Here is a 16015-nt window from a genome sequence, read left to right on the forward strand (position 1 = left end):
TGTGGTCATCATTAGAAATAAATAGTGTATACATACAAGCATTTATTCTGGGTATAGATATGAAACTGTAATGTTAGTAAGTATTTGTTTAATTTATTTTACATTTAATGTTAGTTAATTTTCATCACAATATTTCTACATCTTTTTTTCCCTAAGCTAAAGCCGCCCAACTCCAAGAGGACCAGGTCCCCCCTGCCAAAATCAGTCAGAATCAAGGCTGCATTAAAATAACACACCAGCAGGGGGCAATGTTGTTCTTTGTGACGGGAATGTCTGTTGCTCTGCACAGGCTAGAAAGAGCAAAGAAGAGCTTTTGCCCGAAAATTCATGCTTGGTTTGAATTTAACCCCTTAATGCCTGAATTTATTTCCAATTAAAAAATATTTTTCAGTGTTTTCTCCATTCAAGGTGATGCTAATTTAAGGGGAGTCTTGGATTAAATGGTGCAAATTACTGACATATGGCTGGGAGTGGTTAATGAAGTTCAAGAATCAAAACTGTGTAACGGTGTTGCTTTAAAGTTAAACTTCAAGTTTAAACATTAAATGAAAACTCTGCCATTTCATTTGCCCTCATAAAAATGCTTTTATTCAACCAATAACGAGTAAAAAGAGGCCAGAACTGAAAGACATCTCTTTTCTAAAACAACATGCAACAAGCAACTGTTCACACTTGGCTGTAAACTCAAAGATCCAGCGTCAGATAAAGAAGATCATTTCCCAGTTTGGCTGCAGAAGTGCTGCATAGAATCGATGTGGGACTTCTGCTTATGCATGGTGCACGCACTGAAACAGTCAAACTTCCGTGTAACCGTGTGACAGTTGCTTGAGCGTGCACAAGACAATAAGTTGTTGCTTTTGTTTTGTTTGTTTGTAAAGAAAAAAACAACAAACGGTGATAAGATATTTAAATTATTTTCATCCTGTGAGGGTTGAGGGCTTAAAATGAACCTTTTGGACATTTTTACTAAACTTTATTAAATAAGCTTCGTTTCTCTCCTGAAAGTTTTATTCTTTTATTTGTTAAACTTGTTGTGAAGGAAATTGTTTTATTATTATCGTTGTTTAAATGTATTTGGTTAAATGTATGTTTAAATGTTAACTCAGACTGACCTTTTCCAAAAACAGTTGTGTGTTTGTTCATCTGCTTCTCATCCCAGCTAGGATGAGAGGGTTTTACGGCACACTGTCCTGAGCTGATGAGGAATACTGTTTGAACTTAGAATCCACCAAATGGGTCATGATACGACACCCCCTAATGAACTTTTTTTATTTGTTTGGAAATTGGAACCTCCTACTTGAAGTCTTAATAAAAGCAGCATGGGGAGAAACAGAACCTTTGAGAAGAGAAGCGTGGTGAATGTTTTCTGTTACACTTGCTTTTCTCCTTTGTGCACGAAAAACTTGATTCTTGTTGTGGTTTGTTGTTTCTAATTGTGTTTTTCTTTAATGTCTAGATGCATTTATCTGGCAATTGTATATATAGTTTAAAGCATTCTCTCACCTGCTTCCAAAAAAGAAGAAAGTAAATTGTTTGACTTAGGTATAATAAAAATGAAATTACAAAATCAACATTTTGCTGTTTTTAGACTTTTCTCTCAAAAACCTTTTACCCCAATATGATTCCAGGAAAGGAGTGTTTATCCTCTTTTGATCATTAACTAAATCACAAACAGATGGGTGTTTGTTAGTTTAAAGACTCACTGAAAACATTTAGTGCTGCATTTATTCTTGGTGGAAAGACGAGGATCAAAATCGTCCCCTCTAAATCCCAGCATGTGAACAGGACACAGGACTGCAACAGAACATCTTCCTCGACTGCCATGAAGACCAAGATGAAGATGATGTGCTTCCCTCTCTGCCTGCTGCTGCTCACCGCCTGTTGCTTTGATGCGTGGCGTAAGCCGCCTTTTCATTAGTTTACCTGCACGTTCATCTCAGTTTCTTTTCATTTCCATAAAACACAAGATCCATAAACATTTTGTACCTTAAAGCATTCTGTTTACAATAACCTAGCCACTGGCAAGTTTGAGTCTCACTTTTAAGTTTGGGTACCTGGAATTAGGCAACGTGGTACATTTCTTGTATTTTTGAAGCATCTTAAGAGTTTGAAATTCACCCGGTCATTCTCACAAGCAATGCAGCATGACTTTGAGGAATCTACGCTCTGCTGTTTCAAATTCAGCAAGATCCCCATTCCGTTTGTACTAGTGGTCAACGTCAAGAAGACTAGTGCATCCTGTCCCATTCAAGGGTTTATGTAAGTCTGTGCTTCACTAGTGTTTTCTGATTCATTCCAATGGTACTTCTGATGAATTGTTTTAGAAACTGCAGGTCATTAATTCATGTGTTAATATGAGATAAACCAACTCTTTGTGGCTTTTTTTCAGAGTTGAGACTAGAAAAAGCAAAAATCTGTGTTAGCAAGACTTCCATTTGGGGTCATAATTTCTTCAATCGCGTCTATAACTTGGAAAATATTGGGGATGAAGATTTGCAGCACTGAAGATCTACAAGAAGACTGTCTCTTCAGGAGTTTACAGTTATTTTCTTTAGTCACTTCATGTCATTTACATTAAATGAACAACATGTTTAAGAATTTCTTTGTGCTTATCTGTTGGAACAAAATTTGAATGTAAAAACAATAAAGATTGGCACATTTTGAAGGGGTTAACTCCAAGAAGTACCAGACTGTTTCTGTTTGCTTGTTGCGAACAAATCTTCTAGTATCAACAAAACGGGACTGTGTGGAGGCTTGAGGTTTGACACCATCTCCTCTCGGAGATTCTAGTGATTAAAAAATAGTTTTCTGTGTGATTGCACTTTAACTTTGCACCTGCATCATTTATCTGCCAGTTCTCCAGCCTCCTGTTTGTTGCAGCAACATGCATAAACTGTCTTAAAACACATACGAGTTGAATCATCTGTAATATGTGGCCTTGTAATGAACTGGGACCCCATCAAGAATAAAGTTCCTCATGATGGTTGAGACAGACTCCATGAATGACGAGGAAATAACATTCAACCTTTTTTATATAATATTTACCAGCAATAGCAGATATTGTTTACTCCTTTTCAAATAATCTGGAGGTTTTTCATGCAGCTGTGAGCTCTTCCTGAGAGGAAGAACATGTCAACCTCCTTTGCCTCCCTTTTTCTTTTTCTCACCACCAGCTCCACGTGAATTTCGGGTTCTGCTGATAAGATCTGAGAAGCTAAAACGCTGCTGCAGAAGCATCTCTGACCTTTCTCCATGTTACAACTTATAGCAAAAACCACACAAAGACAAAATCCTTTTTATATAACTTTGAAAAAGTCCAAGACAAAGTGATAAAATTCAATTTATTTGCAAAGCACCAATTCACAATCAAGCAAGGTGCCTCAAACCTACAGTAATTAATTGAAGTCAGAGCTCTGTCTCCCCCTCTGGTCACCAGTGGGAGTGGTCCCAAGAGTTCTTGATATACTACATGTCCCAGAAACCCCAGTGCACACTTCCTGGATGCCACATGTCTGACAGTAATGTACAATCACTCAGTGTCTACGTAACCCCTGCACAAAGCCTCACTCAGTGTACAGTATTGTTTGTGCCACTCTGCCTGCATTAGTGAGCGTTATACCCAGACCCGATCTTCTGTTTCCTGACTCTGTTTGCCTGCCGCCTGCACTGACTCTCGTCTGGATCCTGACTAACCCTGTATCTTCTCTGATGCTCTCATGCTCTTTATTGACTCCCTGATTTAGCTTTGTGGACTTTTAACTGAACTAATAAATCTGCTGCATTTGGACGCAGCTTGTTCTTGTGACAAATACACTGCTTCTGGGGCTCTATCAACGTTTGTTGCTTTATTAATAAATATTAATTGGCTTTATAAAGCCTTGTTTGGCGGCTACTGTCTTAAAAACACATAAATAAAATAGGGGTTGCACAACCTGAGAGTCACAATTACAGTAATAGATAATACCAGTAAACTAGTCGACTGTGTGGGCACGCTTCAGTCTAGAAAGGCAATCTGATGACCTCATCATTAGAGAGTTCCAAATGAATGACTCCGCCCCCTTTTGTACATTTGATTACACAAAGATGGGCGGGTACCAGATCTGTTCAAGAACCTAGAGGGTTCTTCCTGACACTCAGTGGAGCAGAGAGATTTTCAGGTAGAGGGAACTTTGAACCACAGCCGCCCACGATCCAAGTGGAAATGAGTCCACCCCCAGATATAGAATCAAAGCCCCCACCTCAGAGCACTAAGTCATCATTAGGAGCTGTAACCAGATGAAAGTCCCACAGCTTTTAAACTTTCCCTTCTGGTTGGCACTGAATATTAAAATATAATCTGACGTTTCAATTTCCCCATTGGGTGGCAAAGTCAAAGCTCAGAAAGGAAACCTTCGATGCTGCTGGTATTGGCTAAAAACCTCAAATTTAACTTAGAAAACATGCAGATTCATATTGAATTCATTTTTGTAAATAGTAAATTTAAGTTCGGAATTATTTTCACGTGTTTAACGATGTTTTGTGAATTGCTTTTCCTTTTACATTTTTCCGATGATCAGATTAACTAACTGACTCACTAACCTGGAATAAACCAAGCCGACCAGAGCTGGAGAGGGCAAAGAACTTTACATCTGAACATTTTAACACCTCTTGGGTTGTGGGTTACCATCATAAGCACGATGGAACACACGTACGATTCTCCACCACACACGTTTAATTTAGTCTGAAAAACTGGTCGACTGTGAAGGAGGAAGAGGTTTACTATGTGAAGTTTTAACTTTGAAACAAAGCTGCTGCATTATTTTGAACGTTTCAAATTCAAATTCAAATTAATTTTATTTCTATAGCATCTTTCATGTTAAGAAAACAGCTCAAGGTGCTGTACATAAAAACAAACAAGGATGCAAAAACACAAATGCAAAAAATAACTTACAAAAACCGTCATAATAAAATATACAAAGACAAGCACAAGAAAAAGAGAAATGACTTAAGAAAAAAAAAACCTTAAGAAGATAGAACCAAGAAGTTGCCGTCTGCCCTGTCCTCCTGTTGGCCTGGGTGTCAGCATAGACACAAACACCCCAGCCAAGGGTGAGAAAAACCCTCATAAACCGACCATAAAGTGATAAATAGAAAAGTTAAAACATAAAAAATTAAGATAGGTTAATGCATAAAAAGCCTAAAACACCTGAAATATAAAAAGAATAAGTTAAGATGTTAAAACAAAGAATAGATAAATAATTAAATAAATGGCTACATAATAATAATTAAAAAACACACATTAAACAAATAAAAATGTAGGAAAATATCATAAAATAAAACAGTAAGAATGTTAGATTCCCCATAGGAGATCTTATTAAAAGCTGAATTAAATAGATGGGTCTTTAATTTCTTTGTAAAAACCTCGACATTGGATTTAGGCCCTCACATCCTCAGGCAGGCTGTTCCACAGACGAGGCCCATAGTATCTAAAGAAGAACGACTTAAACACTTTCTGTTTATTCTTTATTTTGTTGGCAAGACACACCTGCACTCCACCTAAGATGCATTGGCTCCTCCCTACGACCCTCCAGGGGCCCGGACTACCCCAATACTTACAGCTCCTTTACAGGTCAACCCACCTGTACAGGTGAAGTGACAAAGGCTTTAATATTGCAGTTTAAGCCCCACAACTATTCGCTTCCAGAAGTTTCCAGCAAGATTTGAATGAAAATCTGTTTTTTATGTGTAATTAACAGAAACTTATGTATTTATTTAACCAAAGTTTATATCTCAAAAGCATGTTAAGCATGTTAAATTCATTTAAACGTTCAATGAAATATAAACAAAATGAAAGTTTTATGGAAATGTAAAGTGGCATTAGTCTATTTTTTATTTGGTTCTTATTTTTTCCTGAAAGAAACAAATCAAACATAATGTTTGTATGTGATGACACACTTCAAAATACTTCTTATGAATGTTGTTTATTTTGACATTTTATTTGTTCTTTTGTATTATTATGAATCAAGGGGTTCTGTGTCTCAATGAGTTAGCTGGTTGACCACTTTAGTAATAGTCATCACACAACAAACAACAGATTTTTTTATAGAAAATAATGTTGTTTAAATAAAGAAAAATAAAGAAAATGAAAGCAGCAAACATTAAAAAGTACATGTTTCATTAAGAAACACTAAAGTCATTTTATTTTTTACTCATTTAATAAGTGTTTAGAGTTCTCACCATGACTTCTATTAATAATGGCTCACTGAGAAGATGGTGTGGGGTGACAAAAATCACTTCCTTCCCTTAACTGTGACCGCTGATGGAAATTGATGCAGCCTTTCTTTAAATGACAGAGATATGAAGGTGTTGGGGCTTTCTGCCCACAACGTTCTATGAAAGTTGAATTTTACTAGGAAATTGTGATGTCATGATCATGTTGGTTCTGCCATAGACCTGTTATAAAAAAGGGGCAGTAGAAGTGAGACTCCAGAAGATCCAAGAACCGAGTGAGAAGAACATCGTCCTCATCTCCTCCTGGTCAGAAAGAACGCCATGAAGACTCTCTGCTTCTCTCTGGGGCTGCTGCTGTTGGTTGTCTGCTGCAGTGATGCCATGCGTAAGTTCTCATTTTGTTCCTCATCCAAATCTTTTTCAAAGACTATCCGAGTCTTTTTTTCTATAATAATACTAACTTTTATTATTTTGGTCTCTTCAAGCCGTTGGAGTTTCAGATCATGGACCTTGCTGCTTTGAATTCAGGGAAAAGCAATTACCACCAAAGAGAGTGACTGGAATCATCAGAACTCATCCTCGTTGTCAACATAAGGCGTTTATGTAAGTCTGTAGTTGATGCACAAAAACATTGATATTTCTAATAAAATGTTTATTCTTTGTGAAATCAAATGTGGATTATTTTTAATTTTTTGGGGGGGTTTGAAAGAATTGTCTTATATAGCAAAATACAGCAAGGCACAGGTTTGTTTCTGTGGATTTTTTTTTAAAATCCTAAAGAGGGGACGAAAAAACAGTACCACCGCGGCATTACTGGAAAGGATAATCATTGGTTCATGTGGATTAAGTATCTATTTTTAATATTCACAAGTTTTCCAATGTTTTTTTCCCTAAATATTAATAAATAAAATAAGTTACACGGTTTTCTGGAGTTAGAAGAATTTCCTGCATTGGATCCTGAAACGGCACGGCAAAATTTAAATTGACAGGAAGTTTTTTTATATTGTAATTTTTAAATTCTCAACCCAATTCACATTTATGACAGAATGACCATGTTTATGTCTCTAAAAGTGACCAAACACTTTTACTTTTCTTTTGCAGAGTTTCTACTGTTAGAAAGGAGTTCTGCTTTAGGGACAACTTCCAGTGGGCTGTGGATACCTTCAACAAGTTCAACCCTGAAGGAAGCGGTTAAAATAATATTCCATTCTCTAACACAAACATAAAATTACTCTCTTTTTTTAAAGAATAACTGTGTTCTTGCTTTGTTTTAAAGTTGTCATTTTACTTTGGCAAATATCTGTCTGTGGTTCATACTTTGTATGTTTTTTTTACTTCTATCATGTCTTCTGCTTTGTTAAGGCACAGAGATTTAATAAAGTTTTTATTCCCAAGAATTTCAAAGACATTGATTCTGTCCTTGGAGCTCCATGTTAAAAAGAGTTTTCTTTCTACACAGTAACTTTAAAATAAAGTTCTGATTATAGGTGAATGTTGGGTTAAATCCCTCAAACTTGCGTCTTTTTTTGAAAATCCAATTAATTCTTATGTCCATCAAGCTCGAAAAAGTAATTTGCAGTAACATCTGCATGTCTCATCTGCAAAATAGTAAATGGCGTTATTATATAGCGGAGGTTGGAGGTCGACTGCTCTACATCATCACCGTAACCCAGTGCAACCAAAAATAAAAAATAAAAGATGGAGGTTCAGATGATACACTATCAGAGAGAAATGCCCAAAAAGTTTTTTGTTGCATATAATGAATATTATCTCATGCAAGATATTGGAATATAAACAGTCAAAGTCCTGTTTATTGTTAAATTTTTCCAAATAAATTCAGTTTAAAAAACAAAAGAAAAAAAAATTTTTAGCACAAAAAACATGTAAAAGTATTTGCACAAAAATAAATTTGCAAAAAAAACATGAAAAAATTTAACAAACACATAAAAATCAGAATGAATGACACATTTGGCCTTGGTAGATGCAAAAACGATTAGCACAAAAACCACAAAAATATAGTAACAAGGAAAATAGACAACATTAGAACGACAAACACCCTAAAGATTATTTTTTGAATACGATACACTTCAATATTCTTCCATACCCAACTTTAAACTATACATTGCTGTCTTTGATCATTGTAAGTATTTTTGCACATGCCAAATTTGAATTCAATTATTATAAGCATTATTATAAGTAATTCATACCGTTACAATCATTAGGAATAAATATTGTATACATACAAACATTTTTTCTGGGTATAGATATGAAACTGTAATATTAATATTTGTTTAATTTATTTTATATAATATTTAATGCTAGTTTATTTTTATCAAATTATTTCTTGATCGTTTTTTCCTGAGCTGATTAAGCCAAACTCCAGGAGGAACAGGTCCCCCTGCCAAAATCAGAATCAGAATCAAGGCGGTATTAAAAGGACAGGCCAGCAGGGGACAGCATTGTCCTTTGTGACGGGAGTGGCTGCTGCTCTGTACAGGATAGAAAGGGAGAAGAAGAGCGCGACCATGTCTACAGCTGACAGCGGAACAGTGAAACCCCTTCAGAACGCCATGAAAATGGCTAAAGTTGCCATTCAGCTGGAAGGAGAAAACAAACACAAGGTAGAAAGTTACACGTGACGTCTCAAATGATAAGATCAACGTTCGCACACGACAGGAGACTTCAGAGATGTCAACAGACGGAGTGGGCGGATCTGTTTTGTTTACCTTGCTGAAATTAACGATCATATTTTGTTTTACTTGCTGACGTTACAGCTGAACATGATGAGCTTTTTTGTAATTAGACTGGTATGAATGACAAAATTGTCCCGATTGTTGTGTTTTATAGTTTTAAAATAGTTTTGTATGTTCCGAGTGGGGACATAATATTCTTCAAGAATTCCATTAAGATCATTTATTTTCCTTGTTTTTCCCCCCATCCAGCTTATAAATCATTTTTTCTGTCCGTTTCTCTCAGCTGCAGAGCTGTCATATTGTTTGCATAAAGGCTGTGATGACTTAGTTGACAATTACACATGGTATTAAATTCAATTCTGCTTGACTGAGTGCTTCCATTGTGTTTCAATCATAATGTTCAGACAAAAGAGTAATCTAAATGAACATTTATTTTAAAAAAATATTTTCCCGTTAATCATGAATTTTAAAATATGAAATTACATGATACATTCTGGTGACCTAATTTAATGGCAGAGCTCTTAGACTTTTTACATTTCATTATGGTTTCTTTTTACCGTCTTAGTTTTAATTGCTAAGCTGTCATCAGTTCTTGTCTCCTGTTCCTTGAAAGATTCTAGGCATATCAGCAGAGATGTCCAATTTTGCCAATTAAATAACATTTTTGAGATTGCTTGCCCAGAGAAGGGTTGAAATTGCACAATCAGGACTTTTGTTTTTGCAATCTTTTCTCTAAAATAATTGATCTGTCCTTTTTGATGTGTCTTTGCAGGATGCTTACTGTGAATACTTGCAAACCATTAGCTACATATCACACTCACTTTTGGAGGACGCTGCTTCTTCAAGTAAGACTTTAAATGTTGTGTGCATAATCCGTGGTGATTCAGCAGTGCACTGAGACAGCGTTTGACTCCTCGCTTTTACTTAATGTTTTGTTGCTTTTTCCTATTTTACCCTTTTTCCATGTATTTAGTGTGAAGTTATGCATAAATCGTACAACAAGAATAGTGAAACAGACTGACGAAACTTTTTTTTAATTACAATTTTAACACCATAAAGTGGAGTTAAAAGTAAATTTTCAAAAGGAGTTCAAAGGCACACTTTGATTTTTAGAAAGATTAAACAAAACCAGCAGAAAAATGGAAGGAAAATATAAAGACATAATTGTTTATGAGCTTTGGGGAAAGTTTTATGATTTTCCAGTTTTGTTTTCTGAGTTTGGACCTCAGATTATGTTCATGACCTCATCAATGATGGAAAAAGAAACACAGTGTGTGTGTTTGTGTGTGCGGGTGTGTGCGTGCGTGCGTGTGTATTTGTGGGGGTGTGTGTCTAACTCAGACTGCTCATTGAAGTCCACTTTGTCAGACTCTCGATAAAAGAAGGAGAAGATGTGAGCTTTGAGCATGCAGCAGCCAGTAGATCTATGGATGACACCAGACATCACATGGAAAATCAGGACAACAGTCCCCCCCCCCATTCAACTTGGTTAATCATTCTAAGCAGACTTGAACTAATCAACTTGAGCACAAAAGTTATTCGTTATTCTTGATATTTAATCTGATCTTGAAAAATCTTTTATTGGAAAAACTTTGTATCAAAAACCTGCATTGATTTGGCTTGTTGTGTGCTTCTATGTTGATGACCAAACCCTCTTTGACTTCTTTGTTCGTCCTCAGAAGAAAAAGAGATGGTCGCTGTTGAAATCGAGCGGATGTTGAGGCTCGCTGAGCAATGTCTGGATCGTGCCAAGTCTTTTATAGAGAAGAGCTCAGAGCCTCTTGACCCAACGACCTCCACTTCTGCTTCTCCTGACCCGTCAGTGCAGCACCAAACCACTGTCTGTGCTCCTGCTGCGGGTTCTGGTGGGTAGATTTTCTTCTGAAGAGACTCATGTCTCCTAAAAACACCGCAGCTCATCTCTGCCAGTTTCCAATGTGCTCCATGCATAGAAATTAAAATATTTTTGCCCAACTCCTGCAGCTGATGGTTTTGTTGATGCTCGAAATAAAGGCACAAGTCCAACGAAGCCTGGCCACCGAAGGGTTTTGTCAGATGGCGCCAGGGAGCTCTCCCCTTTTCTACCTCCTGAAGTCTTCCAACGATTGCAAACAGTGGCATCACCGGACGCATGTAGAAAGTAAGGAAAGGTTCTGGTGAAGAATATTGAAAAACCTTTACCCAAAGATGAGAATCTAACAAAAAGGCAAACAGATAAGGTATTTCAATGAATCCAGAAGTTTATTTTATTATATTATTTAACTAGTTAAAACCCATTTAGAGAGCTCATGATTTTTTTTTCAAGGGTGACCAGGCCAAGAGGTCAGCAGCACACATCATAAAACTTGTTTACATTATTGTAATTGAGCGATAGGATTGGAATTTAACAATTAGAATTTAAAGTTGAGGAACCATAAAACTCTTCTGTAATGTTATATTTCCATCTTTGACAACTTGAAAGGAATTAATTATCGTGTTATTTATTCAATTTAACAGGATTTAGCTTACAGAAAGTAGACACAGCCCTATAAAAAAACAAATAAAAAGCATTTTTTTTATCATTAAACACATGTAATCAAGAGACTAGAAAAATAATCTGGACTAGTTTCTTTCAGAATTAAAGTTGAACTATTTTATTTGCACACATTTAAGTTGACAGACATCCGTTGCGAAATGTCAGTCCAAGTGCAAACCAAGTCCGACCTTTTTGATGCACCATTCAAACACTTTGAATTCAAAGGAGCTGGGTTTAAGCAAATTAAAACACGCCTGAAATGTATCTCAGATAATAAAAGTAATCTTCTGAGCCAAGTCTGCTGACTGGGGACGAAATGAATCGATTACTTGGCACTGGAATCCACTAGTATGTTCAAAGACAACAAAACAGAGAAGAGCCCCTCTAAACAATCAATCCTTTAATCAAACATTTGATGGCAGCAAAGTTTGCTGGTGGTCAGATCATTGTTAAGACAGTGGGATGCTTTTACTTTGAAAGTCCTTCAAGCAAATATTTACTGAAGTGTCTTTTTCAATGTGAGGGGAGGATCTTTCAGATTTTTAAAAAATAAATTAACATGATACATTAAGGATTAATTCTAGAAGAGACCAGAACGTTTTTTTTGTTTTTTTTTAATATTGTAAAGTTATGTTTGCATTGAATGTGTCTGCAGAGAACTGACGCCAATCGAAGAAGCTTCACGCCTGAACCAAAAGCTGAAAGCCAATTATGAAGCGCGTTTGGCGAGACTCCGACCTGGGCAGGCGTACCAGAAGACGTCCTTGGTGAGTTTTTGAGTGTGTTAATGTCCGCACGCACGAGTGAGGAAGACGGGAGGAGGCACAGACCTCGTGTCTCAGTTTTTAAGCCTCTTATCTCCTCATTTGTTGACTTAAAACAAAGACTGGCTGAAGATTGTCTCTTTGACAGCTGAGCTGTGGGAAAAAACTGCTGGGTTATTGATGTGATCAGTCGCTGAGCAAGCGCTTTGCTGTTTGAATACATGTAGAGGCATTATGTTGTGTTTTAGAGATGACCTCCTTCAATATCTTTAACAGCTAAGTACACAAATGAGCTGTTACTCATTTATCTTTCTGTCTAATTGCTTTTTTTGTAATCCGCATCTCATTGTTTAAGGTGATGGCTATAATGTATCACTCAATTATATTACATGACCCTGTACTAAAAAGAGCAGTGAAAAGCGGGTCTATTCAGACAGCACCCACCATGTCGTTTCACGTTGTTGCACAAGTGCGTGATAACAGGTTTTCCTCCAGACACAGTTACTCAAGCAGAGGAAATATTGACATTTATATTCTTCTTAAGTAAAAGATCCAAATAAATGTTTTTTCTTTTACTATGAGGCACTTAAAACAAGCACTAGATCACACACTAGAACATTTCCATAATGTTTATGTCAAATAATATACATATACTGTGTGTGAAGTGACAAGAAAAGTACACAAAATAAATCACACTTACAGCCCCTCACATCACCAACCTAACATTACTAAAAATGGCAGCAATATTGGAGCTATCCAGCCGTACGGTTTTGATCAAGATTCCAGCTCAGACGAGGAAACTAAGACGGTAAGGGATTTATTTGTTTATAGGTGGATGCATCAGAATGGAGCAGAGCAGGGAGCTTGAAGCCCCGCCCAGAACGGCTTTAAAATGACCATAAATGACTCATTTTTGAAATTCTGTAAAATGCATCAAGTTGAAGTAAAACATTGGTCTGCCTGATAGTTAGGTGGCGTTGTTTGTTTCTTGCTATTGCAGCTTCTGCGTCACAACTACAAACTTTTCCCAACAGCATTTTTTGTCGGTTCCTGAATAATTTAAAGGATTTTGCGTCACAATGAAAATGGAAATGAGATAGAAACTCGTGCGTTTACTTTGTCCGTTCTTTTTCTCCAAGTAGAAACTCTTTCTTTTGCTGATGCAGATACTGCTGATACTTTTTTGATGGACCTATAATCTTCATACGCCGTCAATACCACCTTCGACTCCGTCTCACTGAAGTAACAAGCTCTTGTTTTCGCCACGCGTTTTCATGGTGACTCCGGAAATCGGTGATCCATTGAAAATGCCTTGTTGTACTTGCTGTGTACGCGCCTTGACTCAGGGTTACCGAGAGGAGCGTAATTAAGCAAATTCATACCCAGAGTAAGCAAGTTTAGGCAGAGTTCAGGGTTAAAGTCAGGGTAGTTTAAATGGGCCTTCTGGAATACCCCCCTGACCATCTCCCTCGGCACACTAGTGTACCTCGGCACACCGGTTGAAAAACACTGCTTTAGAGAAGACAGGTCTATAGTTTTATTAACCCAATAGTCAATGTTTCAAATCAAAAACCCATAAATATCCTTATGACATGCAGATAAAAGTTTCATGCTGAAATTTGACAGAAACAAGATCTCAGTGACCCTGGGGAAAAATAAAATTGGCTTTGTTTTTGTAAATTAACCAGTTTGATTAATTTTGGTTAAACAATGTGTAAAGCTAATGCTAGTTTATAAAAATGTATTCTCAAATTTATTTAGACATTAAATCTTTAACCAAAGAGTTTGATTCACTCTTACTTTAGTTGTAAGTTTTTTAAAGAGTCCCTAATCAAAAAATCTGAAAACCTATTTGAAAAAAACAACAACAATAATGGAGCCATAAATACAAAACAATAACATTTTTCCCACAACAGTGTTTTCTTTTCATGTCAATTTAAGTAATTATTTATGATAAATGCCACATAAACTGCTCTAGGTTTTTCTTTACATGTCACAGCTGTTTAGTTTGTAGCTCTTTGTTGTCATCTTGTTCTTTTTTTTAAAATTGCTTCCTGTTTACTTTTTTTTTTGCAAAATAATTTTGAGCAAACCTGCAATACCTTATTTAGAAAAACCTATAAGTTAATGATAAAAGGCTTGTTTAAAAAAATTACTTTTGGGTGTTTTAGACAACTGGCTTAGATGCACAAGATTTCAGATGTTATTGTGTCTTTAGGCAAGCAATACTCTGCAATAATAACACAAGAAAACACAAAACACGTCTACACAAACAACACAAAAACGTCACACAAAAACAACACAAAAAACGTTAATTAATAAAATGTAACTGAAATGGACCAAAACAAACAAACAAACATAAAAACAGCTACTATAGCTACCTCTACTTTTATTTTGAAATGATGGGGTGTTTCCGGTCTGGTAAGGCGGTTTTCTATGCGGACGACCATGAACAGCTTAGTGTGAAGTGGAGCGGTCTTAAGACAGCCCGCGTTATCTTTCGTCGCATTCAGCGCCACAGAAAGCCAGAGGAGCCAAGGTTTGCTGTTCCTCCTCGACGGTCATCTCTCGATTCAAACATTCTTCTCAGGAGATTGAAAAAGAAAAAAAAATGGTGGGTAGTTAATTTCGTAAACGTTGTTGTATGTAATGTATCGCATTAAAAAGAAATAGTAGTTCTAACTTATATATTTTTTGATAATTATTAAAAATATTTATAACAATGTGTTTTATTGGTCGTTTAGATGCGGAAAATGTTTCGACATCAAGTCGAACTTCGTTCTTACTGGAGAAAACTGAAGACCTTCGTAAAGGTAAAGTGGTTTGGCTAACGCTGTTAGCTAATTAACGGCAGGTACGTTTTTCTGTCGCCGTAATTTACCGAACGCAGACGAATTTCAACGATCGCTGTAGGAGGTGGATGTGATCATGAAAGCAAACAAAAGTTAAAAATAAAAAAAAGGAAATTACACACACATCTGCAACAACAGGGTCTGTCGAAGTTGGTGGATGCTAGTTGAAATATATACATTTAGTCATTTTTCTTTTCTATGATGCATCTGTGAAAAAGCTTTGTTTATCATTGTTTCTCTCCATCTGTATTTTTTTTTCTTGGTTTGTCGACATTTGAAGTGCTTTAAGATTTTCCTCATTGTTTGAACTTTAAAATGAAATGTTCTTTTCCTTCACATTGAGGTTTAATGTGTTACCTAGTGTATAATTTGAAGGCATTTGTAAATTGACGCATTGATGCAGCCAGGATGTGCAGAAATATTGTCCATTTTACTGTGGGAAAAGTTGAATTTTTATTTTGTTACATTTTAAACTTGTCATTTTAATGTTTGTAGTAAACTAAGCTTTTAGTTAAAAAAACAAACAAAGTCTGTCTAAAAACAATAACCTATATATTTTACTACCTGAACACACCATAGTTGTTTTTATTTTTAATTATCTTTATTGCTTATTAACATAACTCCTAGGGCTGGACTGGGGGACTCTAACGATACCCACCTGACAAGCGTGGTCACTGAGAGGAGATGGGAACATTTTTAAAGATTTTTATTTTATATTATTTTTTTGGATGTGTGGAAACTGTTTTTGTATTTTTATTCTCACAATGGGATGTCCATTCAGCGATCTTTCTGGAGGTCCACTTATTAGTTTGTAGTCTTTTCTTGTTTTTATCTTTTATGCCACCTGTATTTAATAAAAGTTTAAATGGAAAAAGTGAGACTGTTTCTTGTCTTTTTTGCTAATTTAAGACGATAAAGTCAACTGCTGCTTCGTTTTGTTCATGCTCGTGTATAAAATTATGACCTTTTGTTGTATTGTTT

General features: G+C 36.1%; 1 protein-coding gene and 3 long non-coding RNA genes across 5 annotated transcripts in view; all 4 read left to right on the forward strand.

Annotated features, from left to right (window-relative positions):
* The first annotated feature begins 1709 nt into the window (after positions 1 to 1709).
* LOC105354269 lies at positions 1710 to 2986 on the forward strand. The gene is made up of 2 exons (XR_908929.2): positions 1710 to 2259; positions 2390 to 2986. It is a non-coding gene; the product is annotated as an uncharacterized LOC105354269 (long non-coding RNA).
* Positions 2987 to 6374: 3388 nt separating this feature from the next.
* Positions 6375 to 7604, forward strand: LOC105354270. Its single transcript, XR_908930.3, has 3 exons — positions 6375 to 6595; positions 6696 to 6813; positions 7312 to 7604. It is a non-coding gene; the product is annotated as an uncharacterized LOC105354270 (long non-coding RNA).
* Positions 7605 to 8696: 1092 nt separating this feature from the next.
* Positions 8697 to 16015, forward strand: part of vps9d1 (VPS9 domain containing 1) — a 32074-nt gene continuing 24755 nt past the window's right edge. The window contains exons 1-5 of one of the 2 annotated variants that reach the window (XM_011476456.3): positions 8697 to 8831; positions 9676 to 9748; positions 10583 to 10768; positions 10887 to 11043; positions 12074 to 12185. In XM_011476456.3, the coding sequence (XP_011474758.1) occupies positions 8736 to 8831; positions 9676 to 9748; positions 10583 to 10768; positions 10887 to 11043; positions 12074 to 12185 (624 nt within the window). In that variant the 5' untranslated portion in view covers positions 8697 to 8735. The remainder of the gene's footprint in view (positions 8832 to 9675; positions 9749 to 10582; positions 10769 to 10886; positions 11044 to 12073; positions 12186 to 16015) is intronic. The other variant, XM_011476457.3, reaches the window with a different exon arrangement.
* LOC111947548 lies at positions 12956 to 15912 on the forward strand. Its single transcript, XR_002873425.1, has 2 exons — positions 12956 to 14796; positions 14927 to 15912. It is a non-coding gene; the product is annotated as an uncharacterized LOC111947548 (long non-coding RNA).

Source organism: Oryzias latipes, chromosome 6 (genome assembly GCF_002234675.1).
Source record: "Oryzias latipes chromosome 6, ASM223467v1".
Classification (NCBI taxonomy): domain Eukaryota; kingdom Metazoa; phylum Chordata; class Actinopteri; order Beloniformes; family Adrianichthyidae; genus Oryzias; species Oryzias latipes.